The 15,521-nt window shown below is 45.7% G+C and overlaps 1 protein-coding gene across 3 annotated transcripts in view; it reads left to right on the plus strand.

Annotated features, from left to right (window-relative positions):
* LOC137521623 (oxysterols receptor LXR-beta-like) overlaps positions 1-15,521 on the plus strand; it is a 77,657-nt gene that overhangs the window by 38,146 nt on the left and 23,990 nt on the right. The window contains exons 1-5 of one of the 3 annotated variants that reach the window (XM_068241119.1): positions 715-894; positions 3,082-3,172; positions 9,128-9,206; positions 10,889-11,050; positions 12,163-12,432. In XM_068241119.1, the coding sequence (XP_068097220.1) occupies positions 9,167-9,206; positions 10,889-11,050; positions 12,163-12,432 (472 nt within the window). In that variant the 5' untranslated portion in view covers positions 715-894; positions 3,082-3,172; positions 9,128-9,166. Of the gene's footprint in view, positions 1-714; positions 895-3,081; positions 3,173-9,127; positions 9,207-10,888; positions 11,051-12,162; positions 12,433-15,521 lie in introns of those variants that run through there. The other 2 variants (XM_068241120.1, XM_068241118.1) reach the window with 2 other exon arrangements.

Raw genomic sequence — 15,521 nt, forward strand, 5'->3', positions numbered from 1 at the left:
TTTAAGCACCTGGAGGGCGTACATGCAAAAACGGCGCAGGGTGAAGCCAAAAAACTGCTAACCCTGCTCCTGCAGAAGTCCTGGCGGTGTTGATTACTACTTCCCCTCCAGGCCCCCATAAGACGTAGTTCGGCTGCCATCTATTGCTGGAGGCCAAATTGCGTTGGTTTTAAAGTAACTTGGACCCAAATTGCTTTCTAAGCACCGCTATAGCCGTAATTCACATTAAGGCCTAAGGTGCGCACAACTTTCCCTGCGCCATTTGCACAGTTTTGACCTGGAGATGTGTGTTGGCTAGTGCAGGTGTATACATCTGGCTGTGTGGAGAGAGTAGAGGGGAGGAACAGCCAGACACACCACTTATCAGAGGGGCAACAAAAGCAATGGGGTGGGATGTTTGTTTTTGTCAGTCATTTAATGTAGCCGTCCCCTATTTGTTTTTTCTGTCCCCTGTGACAGCTTTGTTGCCTTTTGTGCAGTGCAGACTGGGAGGGGACCTGACCTGGTTGTCAAGGACAGGTTCAGAATATCACCGGCTTTTCACCTCTTATAGACCCATGCGGTCACTATAGTTCACAAGCATGTTGAGCAAGAAAACAGGCTCCACCTCCTCTGTGATGACACCATCCCAAGCCCCAGAACGATACAGTAGCCTAGCTCTGCTTTCCCCTGGACTTTGCTCATTGCCATTCTGACACGAATCCTGAGAGAGAGAGCGCAAGCTCTGATCTGTCAAGCGAAGGATAAAACTATAGTGGTTAAATTCAGGAAGTCTAGTGAGGTTACTATAGGTCATTGCTCCAGAATGGGGTGGTTATCAGTGAATGTCCTCTGCACTGATGGTGTTGAATATTTTGCAAATTCGCTAATCTTGGGATCACTGTACATGGACAGGTAAAGCTTTCTGTCTCTGTACATTCTACTGTTTGTTTTTGTGTTTTTAAACGTAGAGCTTGAGAAGGCAGCAGTGTGTAGACTCTGCCTTAGGAAGATGATGCTTTATGAAGAAGTTGAGAGCCTTCAGGACCAGGAGTTGTATTTTGTCTGATTTTAACTGGTTTTGCTAAAGTGTAGTGTGGATGTGTGTTTTGTCTATGTCACTTTCTCTCAATGTTGCCTGATTGCCTATCTTACCCTACAGCTCATCTGTTGTCTTCTTCCCATTTAGGGCCAATTTCCACTGTAGTTTGAGTATGGGTGCGAAAATGTGTTTTAATGTGAAGTTGTTAAATCTCATGTGTGTTTATGAGCGTTTTGAATGCAAATTTTCATTCCCATTTTTATCTCCATAGCAACAGGTCATTATTGTGGCTACACCGAAAACAGGAAGAAGCATGTTACATGGAAATTTTTTTCTAGAATAGGCCCTAAGCCCTGCATTAATGTATGTCTCACAGGTATCCCACATCCATTCACCTGTTTGTCCGCTGATCACATCCCTTCCCTTGCACCCTATATGCTTCGCTCTACAGGCCGTGCCATGTCTTCTCATCTCTCTGCTGCCTGCCCCCCTCCACCTCACATCCTCCTCCTCCTCCGTTCATCACCTCATATATCCCATAGTGCTCTATGTGTCTGGGCAGCACGGTGGCGTAGTGGTTAGCTCTCTCGCCTTGCAGCACTGGGTCCCTGGTTCGAATCCCAGCCAGGGCACTATCTGCAAAGAGTTTGTATGTTCTCTCCGTGTCTGCGTGGGTTTCCTCCGGGTACTCCGGTTTCCTCCCACATTCAAAAAACATACGGATAAGTTAATTGGCTCCCCCTAAAAATTGGCCCTAGACTACAGTACTTACATTACATAATATAGACATATGGCAATTGTAGGGATTAGATTGTGAGCTCCTGTGAGGGACAGTTAGTGACAAGACAATATATATATATACACACTGTACAGCGCTGCGTAATATGTCGGCGCTATATAAATACTAAATAATAATAATAATGTGTCAACACCACCTCCTCAATCTCACACCTCTCCATTACACATCCTTTTTCTCTACTAATGTTCTTCCTCCCCTCTTTCTCAATCTCTCTATTCCCCCCCCCCCCCCCCCTCTGTATCACATACTAATTTTCTCTTTTCCCACCTCTACCCCCCAAATAAAAAAAAAATGTATACACGTCCCCTCTCCCCATGTGACCTTTATATACTTTGTCCCATATCCCCCTCCCCCTCAAATATTGCCTCTCCTATTTGCCATCTCTCTCTCCCTCAGGTGTTAGAGGCTGATGGAGGTAGCAATCGTTTTGTATGCATCTTTGTATGCCCATGAGTTCATGCAGAAGAACAGGCCATAAAAGGGAAGTACATATACGTCTTTATTCAGGAGAGGGTTAATCACCCGTAATGGTGTCTGAAGTTGAGCACTTGGCCATATTATGGAAACCCTTCTATTATGTATCCGTTAAGTGTTCTGACAGTGCAGTGGTTTCACTTTGTTGTTTGTTGTGCAATTAGAAGCTGACGTGGCTGACCTGTTTTTCAGATTGCTTTGTATGCTCTATCCATGCTGGCACTTGTAGTCCCTCAACACCTGTATGCTGGCTGATCCTGGAAAAACAGCTGATTCTGGAACGCGTAAATCTGGCATCCGCTACCTAAATACGTTTTTCATCTTTGGAATTCCTAGAACTTGAGTTAATTGCGGTTTCTTGTTCCACTTTGGAATTTCTTTGGCCAAGGACGTTACAAACCAGAACACATTGTCCCAAGGTCTCAACGTTGCATGGAGGGAATAGGAATTTCCAGATAATGACAGAACATTTGCAGGATTTGGGGTGTTTTTAATCCAGTTGTACACAGAACAGAGCAGCTTTTTGGTCCCTCTTCAGATTGAGGAACTTGATTGGGAAACAAAACTTAATTTAGCTGCCAGACAGGACCCTCGTGGTTTGTTGCATCCTAAGCTTGTCACATGCTCCAGTTTTTTTTTTTTTTTTTTTGCTTTTTTTTTTTTTTTTTTGCTTTTTTTTTTTTTTTTAATGTAAAGAAAAATGCTTGTGTATCACTATTGTTCATGTGATGCTTTTTATTTTTTTTGCAACATGGATTTCATCATTTTAAATCTTTTGTGTGCCCAGGTTCAAATGCTGGTGGGAAGAAGCTCCAATCACTATGAAGGACTAAAAGTTTCTGCTTCTGAGGAAGAGTTCCTTTCGCTGAACATTTGTGGTAGGTTACAGGAGCTTTCTTCTTTCCTGTACATTATGTAGTCCTCTCTAGATTGTTAAATAATGTCTTGAGATGTAGGATACACAATTTCATGCTGCTACTGAAGCTATGTTTGCTTACATTTTCCTGTGTGAAAAGACACTTTTAGGCAGTGATTGAAGTTCTGCAGAGAGCAGTATGGCGGTCTCCTGTGGCAAATCTTCACAATTTGTTTTCTACCTGATCATCTGAGAATACTTTAGGGATGTTGAACTCCAGCCTTCAAGGTCCGAGGTCTTTAGACATTTTTGGACCAGTTCAAATTAATTGATGGGACTGAATCAGGAAATGTGTGGGTTATCAAGTAGAACACATTTCTCAGTCCACCTTAAACACTGGCATGGATATGGCTCTTGAAGACTGGAGTTTTGACACTCGTGCTTCAGATGAAGTATGTTGATATGGTGCACATGATCTAGTGTTGTCTAAACTTACTGCAGATACATAGTTTAGGCACTTAGTCGTAGGCCAGCACTGTCATCATCAGCTACAGGAGGAGTGATTAGATAACAGACCCCAAATCAGATGACCAATAGTGAGTATTAATAAAGGGGCCCATACACCTAACTATTTTCCCGCCGATATACAGCCGATTCGATCACAGAATCGGCTGTGAAATCGCCGCGCACACCGCTGACAGAACGATCGATTTCCGTCCGAAATCGATTGTTTCCATCCGTGCGGAAGATTTTTCTCGATCGCCGGCGGGTCGGCAGTGCGTCCATAGCGGCATTCGAATACCTGATGACCGACGCAATACAGCGGGTATACATTACCTGTTCCGCCGGCGCGACTCCCCTGGTCCCCGCTGTCTTCTTTCCGTGCTGGATTCCGGACCGCTGCAGCTACACAGAACTTCCTGTCCCGGCAGGAAGTTTAAATAGTAGAGCGCCCTCTACTGTTTAAACTTCCCCTGGACAGCAAGTTCAGTAGCTGCAGGAATGGTCCGGAGCGGAGAAGAAGACAGCGGGGACCAGGGGAGTCATGCCGGGGGAACAGGTAATGTATGCAGGGGGGGTGGGGGGGCGGCAGCAGCAGCAGCTCCACAGATTGTGAATCTATTTCAGCCTGAAACCGATCACCATCTGTTTGCAGTAAAGGTGGCCATACGATCCCTCTCTGAACAGATTCGATCAGAGAGGGATCTACCTATTGGTCGAATCTGATGGCAAATCGACCAGTGTATGGCCACCTTTCGACTTATTAGTGTGGGTAAGGTATAGTTTAGGTGGGTGCTCATACATTACTCAATTTTTGCAGGCCAATCCACCTGGTGTCATAACAGCTTGTGCTGCCCTACACGTTGTGCTGCTGCGTGTACATGTATAGCTGCTACATCATCACGCAGCCACACATTATACAATGGGTCATCACCCATCCACAAAGCACTGCACATCACTGCGCATAACTCAATTTATACTGCTCCGCAATGCCTCTGTCTGCCTTAGCCCACTGCCAGTGACCTCGCCACCGCTAGGCTCTGCCCCCACCGATCTCATTCTCTGGGCTTTCTCTAAGCTTAGTGTTGACAATATTTAAATGGTCATTTAACTGGCGGGGAACGGCTGTGGCTGGTCATGTCGCTGGCCGGGGGCGGAGGCAGGCAGAGACATTGAAAATACTGTGCAGCAGCAGTAAATCAGGCATGTGCAGAAGACCCAGACTGGACCCGACTGAGCCAATTACCGGGGCTGATCATGGCTGAACGGCAAACCGCAGGAGGACGGCAGGGGCCCCAGATGGGTTCATGGGGCGGGAGGAAGCCCCAGGGAAGTATCGGTTCTTAGTGGTTTCTGATCTCTGGTACGCTTTAAAGTGAACCAGAGACGAAGCACCCTCATGTATTTTACCATATATATCAGTGGGAACATTACAGAAAACACCTACCCTGCTCTCTGTTTCATTCTTCACTGTTCAGCTTGCTTCTTATAAGCCCTGATAAAATCTCTGACTGGTAAAATACTTAGGGTGCTTTGTCTCTGGTTCTCTTTAAGGTAAGGCTGCTCCAGCTCCTTCATGTTGGACGGTTTTTGCTAGTGAACTGCTATCTTCAAGTCTGACTACAGAGTCCATTCCAACACATTTAAATATTTCCCCTTAAACCACTTGGGTGTTACTCTAGCACAGCGGTGGCGAACCTATAGCACGCGTCCCCAAGGCGGCACGCAGAGCAGTCTCTGTGGGCACGCATGCTGTGTTGTTTCGCCACCGCCAATCTGGTGCATGCCTGGAGGGGGTGGAGCAGAAACCATCGCCGCTGATCTGGCTACATGCCTGAAGGGAGAGAGCGGGAGTCCCTGCCGCTGATCTGCTTGCATGCTTGGAGGGGGAGCCATCACCAAAGATCTGCCTGCATGGCTAGAGCGGTTGGAGCTGAAGCCGTCAACACCGATCAGCCCGTATGGCTGGAGGGGGTGAATCAGGAGGAGCAGAGCAGTGTAAAGTACCGCCCCCACTCTGCTCTGATCAGACCTTTTCGCAGGAGGAGCAGTTGTGCACGGAGATGCTGTGCACTGCTAAGCTCCGCGCCCTGCAGGGCTTCCTAGTCGCGGCCCAGAGAGGAACTCTGAATGTACCTTTGTGCAGCAGCGGCCCAGAGAGGAACTCTGAATGTACCTTTGTGCAGCAGCACTCCAGTCAAGATCGAGCCTGCATATACAGACGTAAGGCTGAATAATCTAATGTCTGTAGAGGAAGGGGGGAGTGGCATTAATCGGTCATGCACCATCCTGGGAAGAAGGGGGGAGGGGGAAGGGAGGTGGCAATCTCTCTGTCATTGACAATTCTGGAGGAGGAGGTAATTTTTTGCTCTGTCATTAACTGTCAAGAGGGGGCCACAGCAGCAGCATGTAGTTAGCCTCCCTACCTACCACCATGTAGTTAGCCTCCCTACCTACCACCAGCATGTAGTTAGCCTCCCTACCTACCACCCACCCAGCTTGCACCTACCACCCACCCAGCTTACACCTACCACCAGCAGCATGTACCTACCCTCTCTTTCCACAGCCAACCTACACTGGAGCAGCGCAGCAGCATGCACCTACCTACCCTTCCGCACAGCATTTACCCTACAAATGCCTGTCCAGCCATAGCTACATACTACTTCTGCAGCCCACCTAGTTGCAGCTACCTAACCACAGTCCATCCCACCCAATTTGCAACTACCTACCCTTCCATACAGCCTGCCCAGCAACAGCTACCTATTCTCCCTACTGCGCTGCTGCTGCTGTCTGCATACCGCCCAGCTGCAGCTACCTTACGTACTTGCACTCACTCATGTCCTGCAGCAGCTACCTAATCTTTCTACTTACCCTCCCAGTTGCAGCTACCTAACCTCCCTATTTACCAAAACTTCCTCCTCCCCCCCCCCCCTCCCCCCAGCCACAGCTACATACCCTCCCTACCTATCCAACCGCCCAGCTGCAGCCACCTTACATCTCTACATACCTACCTACCTGCACTCCCTCCTGTCCTGAAGCAACTACCTCATCTCTCTACCTTCCCTCCCTTTCACTTACCGCTACCTACCTTCCCTACCTACACTTCCACCTCATCAGCCCAGCTACTCACCCTCCCTACTTATCCTTCAATCTAGCTGCAGCTACCTACCTCCTTAGACCCCTTAAGAAGTTCAGCCAGGGTAGCATTTATATGGGGTAGGAACTGGCATGCCAGGATGGGGCAATTGCTGCATTTCATATGTGAGGTGCTTGATGCATTTTAAATGTGGGTAACTGCATAATTTCATTGGTGGGGGTGATTGATGCATGTTAGATGTGGCGTAATTGCTGCACGTCATTCGTTTGGGTGATTAATGGATTTTAAATGTGAGGTAATTGTGCACATTTCATTTGTGGGGGTGATTGATGACATTTTAAATGTTGGGTTATTGCTTAATTTCATATGTGCGCTACTGATGCATTTTAAATGCCCCGTAGTTGCTGCTTTTGTTGGGGTAATTGCTGCATTTTAAATGTAGAATGGCCTTTAAAAGCCAGTGTTCACTATACATTGTAATGTTGGCACTCTATGAAAGATAAATGGACTTTGAGTCACGGTTTGGGCACTCTGCTTCTAAAAGGTTTGCCATCACTGCTCTAGCAGAAACTCAATCATGTAAGGGGCCAAACTATAAAACATTGCCTAAATTGTGGGCCAAAGTGTTTGATTTAACATTTTACTGAACAGTCTCAAATTAAAGGGAACCTAAACTGAGAAGGATATGGATTTTTCCTTTTAAAATAAGACCAGTTGCCTGACTCTCCTGCTGATCCTGTGTCTCTAATACATTGAGGCTGCATTTCCACTTGTGCCGTGCGAATCGCCACGGTAAAAATTCGCATGCAGATGCGAATTTCGCATGCGGCTCCATACGAATTTTCATGCGAATTTGCATGGATGACGATGCATGCGAATTTAACCATGGTAGTGCTGGTGTGCTTTTCCATTGTTTCTATGCGAATTTGCATGAAAATTCGCATAAAAATTCGCATACTCAAACCTCATGCGAATTTCCTTTTAAATACATTGTATGCGATTCGCATATGCGGTATGCAAATTCTGATGGCTCTGCCATGCAAATTTTTTCTGCACAGAAAAACGCAAAGGAATCCGGACAGGTGGAAACAGTCCCATTAACTTGTATTGCTATGCGAATTTGCATGCGAAAAATGCATGCGAATTCGCGATAGTGGAAATGGGCCCTTAGCCACAGCCCCTGAACAAGCATGCAGATCAGGTGCTCTGACTGAAGTCAGACTGGATTAGCTGCATGCTTGTTTCAGGTGTGCGATGCAGCCACTACTGCAGCCAAAGAGATCAGCAGGACTGACAAGCAACTGGTATTGTTTAAAAGGAAACATCCATATCCCTCTGTTAAGATTCCCTTTAAGTGGCGTAACTAGAACAAACGTGAAGGCCTGGGAAGTCGCTCCTCCCCCATCCGCAGAGTAATCCTTTAATATTTACCTGTCCCAGTGCTGCGTTTGGGTCTCCTCCAATCTTCCTGGCTCTGAATGTATGTCACATGTTTAGGAGCGGGTGGTATGGCAGTATAGGGCATGCAGCTGCCAGGAAGAATGAGACACAACTCCTCACTGGAGCAAGTAAATATTACACTGCTCTGCTGCGCTACTCTAAAGTGTGGGGAGAGGGTGCCGGGGTTGACGTGTGTAAGGAGTCCTGTGGGTTGTTGCTGCACTCACTCTGACAGTGTTTAAACCAGAAATGCTGTCATCTTCTAGAAGGGATTACCGTGTACTGTTTTTTTGGCTTTTGTTTTTACTGCTTACAATGGTGCATATTTGGCAAGGAGGGCCGCATTCGGACCATGGACGTTGTTTGACACCTGTGCGTTAGCAGTATGCTTTGGGTCATTGTTCTGCTGGAAGGTGAACCCTCCACCCAAGTGTCAAGTCACTGGTGGACTGAGATAGAGGTTTTGCTCAAGAATATCCTTGTATTTAGCACCATCCATCTTTGGCTTTAGATTTCTCAGTAAATTAAATATTCTGCAGCAATCACCTGCCGGTACTACAAATCTTGCTGCCTGTGATACATTTGACAAAGTAAATCGGGCAGAGGAAAGCTTTCACAAACACAGACTAAATAATAAATTAATATTGTGAAAAAAAAGCATGCTTAAAGTTCACAGAGTATTTTATCCACAAGATGTACCTGGTAAATATTGTGTTTATTTTGTAAAGACTTGCCGGCCTCTTGCTGCATCTCTCTGGATTAGGGAACCCCCTAGAATGCTTTGATCTCTTGCTGTGTCACATGACTGTGGAGCACCAGCAGCTGCTGGGAATAGCCCACACACACTGACTGCTTTGTGATGGGACACGGGTGATGTAGCAGATGTACCAGTATGAGTAATGGTGACTAATGTCTCTTGCACTTGTTTTCCTTTTGCAGTGTTTGGCTTGGAAGATGCCTGGAGAAGCCTGACCCAATATGTCAGCCACGGCTGTCGATTGCTCTGATGTGTCACTCGGTGAGTGCTAATTTCCCTACTGGATACATTTGGGTTTAACTCATTCCAGCAGAAATGTTTTTTGGGGGTTTAGTTTTGAATAGTGGGGGAGCCGATGTCACCAGAAGCGCTCCTTACTACAGAGCCCGTCACTGATTACATAACCTGAGGAAACGGGCAGGGACCCGTGAAACGTGTTGTCTTTTTAAAGTGTCCAATAAAATCACCCATTTATTCTTTTAAAGAGACTCCGTAACAAAAATTGCATCCTGTTTTTTATCATCCCACAAGTTCCAAAAGCTATTTTAATGTGTTCTAGCTTACTGCAGCACGTTCTACTATCACCATCTCTGTAATAAATCAACTTATCTCTCTCTTGTCAGACTTGTCAGCCTGTGTCTGGAAGGCTGCCAAGTTCTTCAGTGTTGTGGTTCTGCTATGAACTCCCCCTTCCAGGCCCCACTCTGCACACTGCCTGTGTATTATTTAGATTAGGGCAGCTTCTCTCTGCTCTATTATCTTTTACAAGCTGGATAAATCCTCCTCAGAGCTGGCTGGGCTTTCACATACTGAGGAATTACATACAGGCAGAGCTGTCTGCACTCTGCAGGAAGAAACAGCCACTTCAGTGGAAGATAGCTGCAGGGGGAAAGAAACACACAAATGATCTCTTGAGATTCAAAAGGAAGGCTGTATACAGCCTGCTTGTGTATGGATGCATTTTCTATGTGTGAACATACTGTACATCAACCTACTTCCTGCTTTGGTGGCCATTTTCTTTGTTTATAAACAAACTTTTTAAAACTGTTTTTAACCACTTTTAATGCGGCGAGGAGCGGCGAAATTGTGACAGAGGGTAATAGGAGATGTCCCCTAACGCACTGGTATGTTTACTTTTGTGCGATTTTAACAATACAGATTCTCTTTAAAGCTATATATATGTTTTTGTATGAGCTACCCCTCCTACTTTTAAGAAATTCCTTTAAAACACCATTGTCATTGGGGCACCTCCTCCATCCCCATAATATCATCAGAGAGAGCACAGACATTGAATCGGAGGGATCCTAATTACCTGTGCATAATTCAACCTGCATGTTTTATATTAATGGGAAAAAACAGATACCATCTCTATCTGATCTTCCATGTAGGAACTAAAGGTACCCATACATCTCTCAACTTGGCGGCCGATCAACCATCCGATTCGATAATTATCGAATCGGATGAAAACCGGTGCCGCCAAGAGCATGCCCGATTGTTGCGACCAATTTCAGGACGAGCATGTCGATTAGACATGTTGCAAGATGTTGGGCCATCGTGGTCGGTCGGTTGCGCGGCGGCCGGTGACGGCGAGTGATATTTGAACAAACGCCCACACTATCACACAAACACCCATGTTACTCCGGCAACCACGTTGGGCAAGCATATGGACGGAGCCAGCGGCAGACATGGACAGGTAATGGAGGGGGGGGGGCTATTGAACATTAGGGGGACAGCATAGGGCCAATTTCGGATTGATTTCAGCATGAAATTGATCAGGAATCGGCCTTTGGTGTATGGGCAGCCGACAGATCTCTCTCTAATCAGATTCGAACAGAGAGAGATCTGTCTCTTGGTCGAATCTGCCCATCGTCGCTAGATGTATGGAGCCTTTATTCTACGCTAGCTTTTTTCCTCTTGGTTTACCCTGCTACTTTCCCTTATAGATGGTGAGCCTTACCACTCTGTGGATACGTTCCTGTTGGATTCTGCCAGTACCACTAAGTTAAATATAAAGGAAGAGCGATCCGAGTCTCAGGGAAGTTCCTTACTACCTACTGAAAATGAATTGCATGGGACAGATGGGGAGGGCTCCTCCCACAGCGCAGGTGAGGATCTTTTCTTTATGCTATTGCTTATCTGTTCCTGTACACATAACATTGCTGGTCACCTCATCTTAGACAAAATCATTGTTTCACAAACCAGTCCTCACGTCCCAACAACGGTGTATATTGTGCAGGCAACCTCAAATGTGTCCCACGTGTGTGGGTGTATTGTGAGGGATACAAAATCACATGTGGGTGTAATGCAAGGTGCACAATACTACATGTGAGCATGTAATACAATATGAGTGGGTGTGATGTAAATCCTGGCCAATGGACTAACTTAATCAAGATGGTGCTGTGCCCCAAAGATTTTGAATATGTTGCATCACTCTCCAGTATACGTCCCCCTTGCATTTTTTAAGTGCCTTAGGTCGGTCCTACTCAGCATTTTTTGGGGTAAAGGGCGCTATGAACTTGAAGCAGATTTTTAACCCATATAAAATGTTAAAAAAAAACAAAAAAACACACAGCTGATTTCTTTACTAACCCGGACTCCATCCTTCTTAATTTCGCCGTTCTCTGATGCTCGGTTATAGTAAAAAAAAAAAAAAAAAATTGTTTTTATTTTTTTACATCCTTCTCCAAGATTGCCGCAACCCCGAAAGTACTTTCAGGTCAGAGCACCGTGGACATGCAGCGTACACTCAAAACAAGCCCTGCACGTGTTTGAGCTCATTAGATCTGAGCATGTGCAGAGAGAGCTGTCATGCACGGGTCGGTCAGCGCAGCAGTATATGTCAGCACTGACCAATGCACTTTATGTCCAGATAGGTACCGCGCTGACATACTACCTTATCTTGCTGAAGCAAGTGGAAATTCTCCCTGCAACATACAGGCTCAAGTCGGGTGCTAAAGGAGCGCGCACAGAGGGAGAAACCTTCTGTAGTGACGTGTAATCAGGGGCTTGCAATGGGCAGGAAAGGGGAGGTTCTGATATCAAACTTCTAAGATGAAAATTTACTGGTCACCGTAAGAGGGGGAGCAGAGTTCCTTATTCCAAGTAACTTAAATGGGCAGCTAAAGCGATCTTTTGCCTAGACAGATGACATTGGTTATGAGCTAGCGATCACATTAAGGTTCATGCTAACTAACGTGTTACTTTTGTCTCCCTCCAGCAGAGGAGCCGGAGCGTAAAAGGAAGAAAGGTCCTGCACCAAAGATGCTGGGTAATGAGGTGTGCAGCGTGTGCGGAGACAAGGCCTCCGGCTTCCACTATAATGTGCTGAGCTGTGAAGGCTGTAAAGGCTTCTTCCGGCGCAGCGTCATCAAGACTGCCAAGTACTCCTGCAAGAACAATGGCAAGTGCCAGATGGACATGTACATGCGTCGCAAGTGCCAGGAGTGCAGACTGCGGAAGTGCAGAGAGGCCGGCATGCGGGAGCAGTGTGAGCCATTCTTTCTTTCCCATTTATTATATTAAGTATTTGATTACTCTGTCACTGGAAGGGGGGGGGGGGGGGGGTCAGAGAGGCTCCATGTAATTCTTGCCATTGACCCCATTATTTGCTGGGAGTGGCCCTTTTAAAACTGTTGCAACGATGAAACAGAGGCGCCAATCAGGATAAAACCATGTTAAATCAATAAAAATGGAGGAAGTGGGACTCACCTCCTCATAGAAGATTCAACACGATTTTTAGCAACAAAAACTTTTATGGTGTACTCCAAAATATGCAATGTGTTTCGTGGGTCTCAACCCACATCTTCAGGCAATAAAGCAGGAGAAGCTTTTTGAAGTTCCAAGTGAGCGTGATGTCCCTGTCTCCATCACGGAGGGGCCATGCTCACTTGGAACTTCAAAAAGCTGCTCCTGCGTTGCTTGAAGAAGTGGGCTTACTCCCACAAAATGCATAGCATATTTTGGAGTACTCCATTAGGCCTGGAACCCACTGAAAACCGCAAACGCAACCGCTAGCGTTTTGTCTGAGCGGTTTGCAAGCGGATTCATGCGCGTTTTTGGTCGTGTTTTGCAACATTGTATTTTTTTCCCCAGCGGGTGCCTAGCGTTTTGCGTTTTTATCCTGATTGGTCCTGTGAATTATTTTTCATTTTGTTACAGTGTGCTGAACCGCAAAACGCTAGCAAAACCGCTCAGTTTAGGTTTTGCTGAGCGTTTCCGCTAGCGGTTCAATACTTTACATTGAAGCGCTAACGCTCCCAAAATGCTGCACGTCCTGCGTTTGCGTTTCTGAGAAACGCAAACGCTCCTGTGGAAGTTGCCCCATCCATTAACATTAGCCCAGCGTTTTGGCAAACTGCTAGCGTATCGCAGTGCTGCCAAAACGCTGCCAAAAGCGCTCCTGTGGGTTCCAGCCCTTAAAGTTTTTGTTGCTAAAAATCATGTTGGTTCTTCTATCAGGAGGCGAGTACCACTTCCCTATTTTTTTTTTTTCGTTTTAACATTGTTTCATCTTGATTGGCAGCTGTTTTTCATTGTTTTATCATATACCGAGTCCCCTCACAGTGGAAGGGTTTACCCCCATTTTTCCTGTCTACAGAGAGTGACCTCTTAAAGGAAACCAGAGACGAGGAATCTTAAGTTTCATGCATACCTCGGGCCTCCTCCAGCCCCATACACTTCCTCCAGCCCCATACACACGGATAGCTCCCACGCCACCGTCCTCAGTCTTCTGTATAAAACTTTTAATATATTTCATCTCTTGTACACTTTACCAGAGATGGTTCAAGTTCCCCTAATGCTTATGAAGTGATTGCCTAACGGTAACCTACACTTGTGAGTACAACTTTATTACTCCACTTCACACGGTCTCAGACATACTACACTATTGTGAGCTCATGATTGCTTTCTTTACTTCACTGTGTGTTGGGTGATGGAGGCAGAGCTATACTAAGCTGGAGGCAGAGGTATACTATTTAGCTGTAACAAGGTTGTGGGAATTTAATTAGGTTTAGGGACTGCAAGGAATTAAGTGTTGGCTGAGATTCTGCTGTAGGAAACACACTTGCAATGTATGTTGAAGATACAAGGAAGTAAACTGTTAGAGCCCGTTTCCACTAGAGCGAATCTGCATGCGTTTTCTGCATGCAGATTCGCATAGACAATACAAGTGGATGGGCCTGTTTCCACTTGTCAGGATTTCTGAGCGTTTTTCTGTGCAGAAAAGAATCAGAATTTGCATACCGCTATGCGATTCGCATACATTGTATTTAATAGGAAATTCGCATGCGGTTTTAGTATGCGAATTTTCATGCGAATTCGCATACGATTTTGCATAGAAACAATGGAAAAGCACACAGGCACTGCAATGGTTAAATTCGCATACTAAGTCATACATGCGAAATCGTATGCGAATTTGCATGAACATTCTCATACAACCGCATGCGAAATTCGCATCCGTATGCAAATTTTTTCCACGGCGATTCCCACCACACAAGTGGAAACTGGCCCTTAGGAATGACCAGAGAAGAATGTTTATGGCTGTTCCCTGGATGCTTGTAGGTCAGCTACTTTTAATTTATTGGATCTCAAAGAAGAATGACAGCCCTGGAATGTGTGTATGAAAATCCATGTAGCAACAGTTCCTTCTGGCTAGGTTCACAGTGGGATGTTGCGGAGCTGCGTTATAAAATTTTATAACGCAGCTTGCCGCACTGCAATGTTAAGGCTTTGCGACGTTCACAGTACGATGTTAGTGCTACATTGTAATGTGTAGCGTTATGGTAACGCACTGCTTTTATCTCACACGTTACCGGGTACAGGAAAGCATACTTTTCATTGCCTGTATGCTTTACTTGTCTACTTTATGCAACGGTAACGCAGCATTAATCTGCGTTACCACTTTTTTTTGTTGCGTTGTAACTTGACATCGCAACGTCCCACTGTGAACCTAGCCTCAGTGTTTGTGAAGCTGCAGTTCATTTTAGGCAGATAATAGACCTATACATACTGTGTCAGGGAGTGAGCCTCATGTTTGTTGCGTTAGCAGATTACACCAGCCAGTTGTCCTGTAGAGGGAAGGATTGATAAGAGCTATAAGCAAATTCTGACCGCTTTTGTTGCCAAGGAGAAAATGCCACGCTCAAAATGTTTTTCTTCCATAGATCTAATTATGAGTGCGAGATTGTTACATACTGAACTGGAGCCTGTGTCAAAATAACTAGCCATGTAGATGTATTAGTAGTGGTGGCTTTTAGGCAGGTAGGCCAGCGTATGTGCTTTTATATGTTTGTGTTACATAACATAAGCATGAACTGCAATGGAGACTGGAGGTATGTGTTAATTCACTTTATTCTAACGCGCTACACACAGACTTGGATCTGTTACAGTACAGTACTGTGAACAGGCTTATAAAATTGTATGGACAGCGATATGGCCTGCAGAATCCTGCAGCGCTACTGATGCACTATTGAAGGACCCTTAGAAAGACTGACTGAGATTAGTTTTCCAGAGCTTTGCTGGTCTGCAGGAATTCCCTGTGATTTGGTGGTTGGCACTGAATGTTGGTGATCGGCTGCA

Source organism: Hyperolius riggenbachi, chromosome 6, assembly GCF_040937935.1.
Source record: "Hyperolius riggenbachi isolate aHypRig1 chromosome 6, aHypRig1.pri, whole genome shotgun sequence".
In the NCBI taxonomy this organism is placed as follows: Eukaryota; Metazoa; Chordata; class Amphibia; order Anura; family Hyperoliidae; genus Hyperolius; species Hyperolius riggenbachi.